This window comes from Etheostoma spectabile, chromosome 18, assembly GCF_008692095.1.
Source record: "Etheostoma spectabile isolate EspeVRDwgs_2016 chromosome 18, UIUC_Espe_1.0, whole genome shotgun sequence".
Lineage (NCBI taxonomy): Eukaryota > Metazoa > Chordata > Actinopteri > Perciformes > Percidae > Etheostoma > Etheostoma spectabile.
Window position 1 is genome coordinate 14,765,507 of NC_045750.1, and position 1,626 is coordinate 14,767,132.

The 1,626-nt window shown below is 40.5% G+C and overlaps 1 protein-coding gene across 12 annotated transcripts in view; it reads left to right on the plus strand.

Moving 5' to 3' along the window:
• The window catches only part of itsn2a (intersectin 2a), a 36,866-nt gene that overhangs the window by 13,007 nt on the left and 22,233 nt on the right, over positions 1-1,626 (plus strand). For 11 of the 12 annotated variants that reach the window (XR_004336115.1, XM_032542487.1, XM_032542489.1 and 8 more), the window contains exons 5-6: positions 169-344; positions 627-848. Coding sequence is in view for 11 of the 12 variants with exons in the window: in XM_032542487.1 (XP_032398378.1) it covers positions 169-344; positions 627-848 (398 nt within the window). In the remaining variant the exon portion in view is untranslated. The remainder of the gene's footprint in view (positions 1-168; positions 345-626; positions 849-1,626) is intronic. The other variant, XM_032542496.1, reaches the window with a different exon arrangement.

Consider the following 1,626-nt stretch of genomic DNA (forward strand, 5'->3'; position numbering starts at 1 on the left):
TGTGTGTGTGTGTGTGTGTGTGTGTGTGTGTGTGTGTGTGTGTGTGTGTTTTGGTGTTAATAACGCTACTGGAATTCAATCCAACCAGAGCCTTGTGTAAGTCTCGCCCTTTCTACTGTCTCAATAAAAGCACCCTTTATAACACCTCAGCTCTCTCTCTTCCTGCAGGCACCTAGCTGACATGGACTGCGACGGAAAGATGGACAGACTGGAGTTTTCCATCGCTATGAAGCTCATTAAACTGAAACTCCAGGGGCGGAATTTGCCATCTGTCCTGCCAATTACCATGAAGCAACCTCCCGTCTCCAATTCTGCTTCAACCATCCCTTCTTCTGCACGTTTTGGTAAAGATTTCTCAGAGGGTATTACAGCCACAGCCTAACTTCTTGGAAGTGTTGCTTCACATTGAAAAAAGAACTCATACATTTGAGTTTTATTTCAAAATGGGATGCTTGTGTTTTTGAAAAAGAAATAGCTCCTCTCGCAAAGTGATTTAACTCAGATGAGTTACAGTCATTTTCAGGGGTTTCCTTCTACAAAAAAAAAATCAACTCTTTAAGTTATTCTGTTTTGTGAAACACTGTTCTTGATCTGTTCATGTTCACGTGTGTGTTTCCCCCTTATAGAAATGGGTTCTATGCCAAACCTATCAATTGGTCTGTCATCCATGTCAGCTATGTCAGCCATGCCCATCCTAACACCCATCCTGGCTAACACCTCCATGCACTCCGTGCAAACCTTTGTGCCAACGCCAATGACTCTGCCCCCCATCACCTCCCTGGGAAACCCCGGACTCCCCAACGGCAATGTCAACCTCCTCACCCCACCTCTTGTTCCCAACAATGCAGGTTGGTTCTGCGGTGGAACCATTCAGATTTGCTCACCGGACACATCACAATAGATAGTGATTAGTGGATTAGCACCAATGCATTCAAACAAGACAGTGAATGTATGCTGAAGATGTCGGATTATGTTCCTGAGAAAAAAAAGGGATATTTCACCGGCACACATCACTGTGAGACTAAATGCCAAAGAGGACAAAAAAAACATAGATGCATAGATAAGGAGCTTATGATATTATGCACAAATAGCCATTAAAATAGCATTACAGCTGGGAACACAGATACAGGTTAAATGAGAAAAATAAATATGCATGTTCTCATCTTTTTGGGTGCTTGACCCTTTTGGTGTAAATCTACTCAAACTTTTACAAAGTCCTTGGACCAAATATACCAACTCTTTGTAGGTTGAAACTAGTGTAATTATAACACAACACAAGTGTTTACTAAGTGGAGAAATACGTTAAAAACAGGTTACATCACACAGTTTAGCTCTTATGAATATAATAGTTATTAAATACCTAAACCAAGTTACTTTCAGGTTTAACTGCTACATGACTAACTGAACCTACGACAAAGCTAACGTTAGCTTGCTAACATGTGACCTGAATGAAGAATAAAACAAGTTGAGGTTGACATGTTGGACCTAATAACGATGTAAACTAAAAAAAAAAACTTGATATAGGCTACCTTAAATTACAAAACATTATGCTAATAGCATCAGACTGAAATAACATGACCAAATAGCGTTGTTTAGGTCAGGGGTTCCCAAAACTTTCAGCCCACG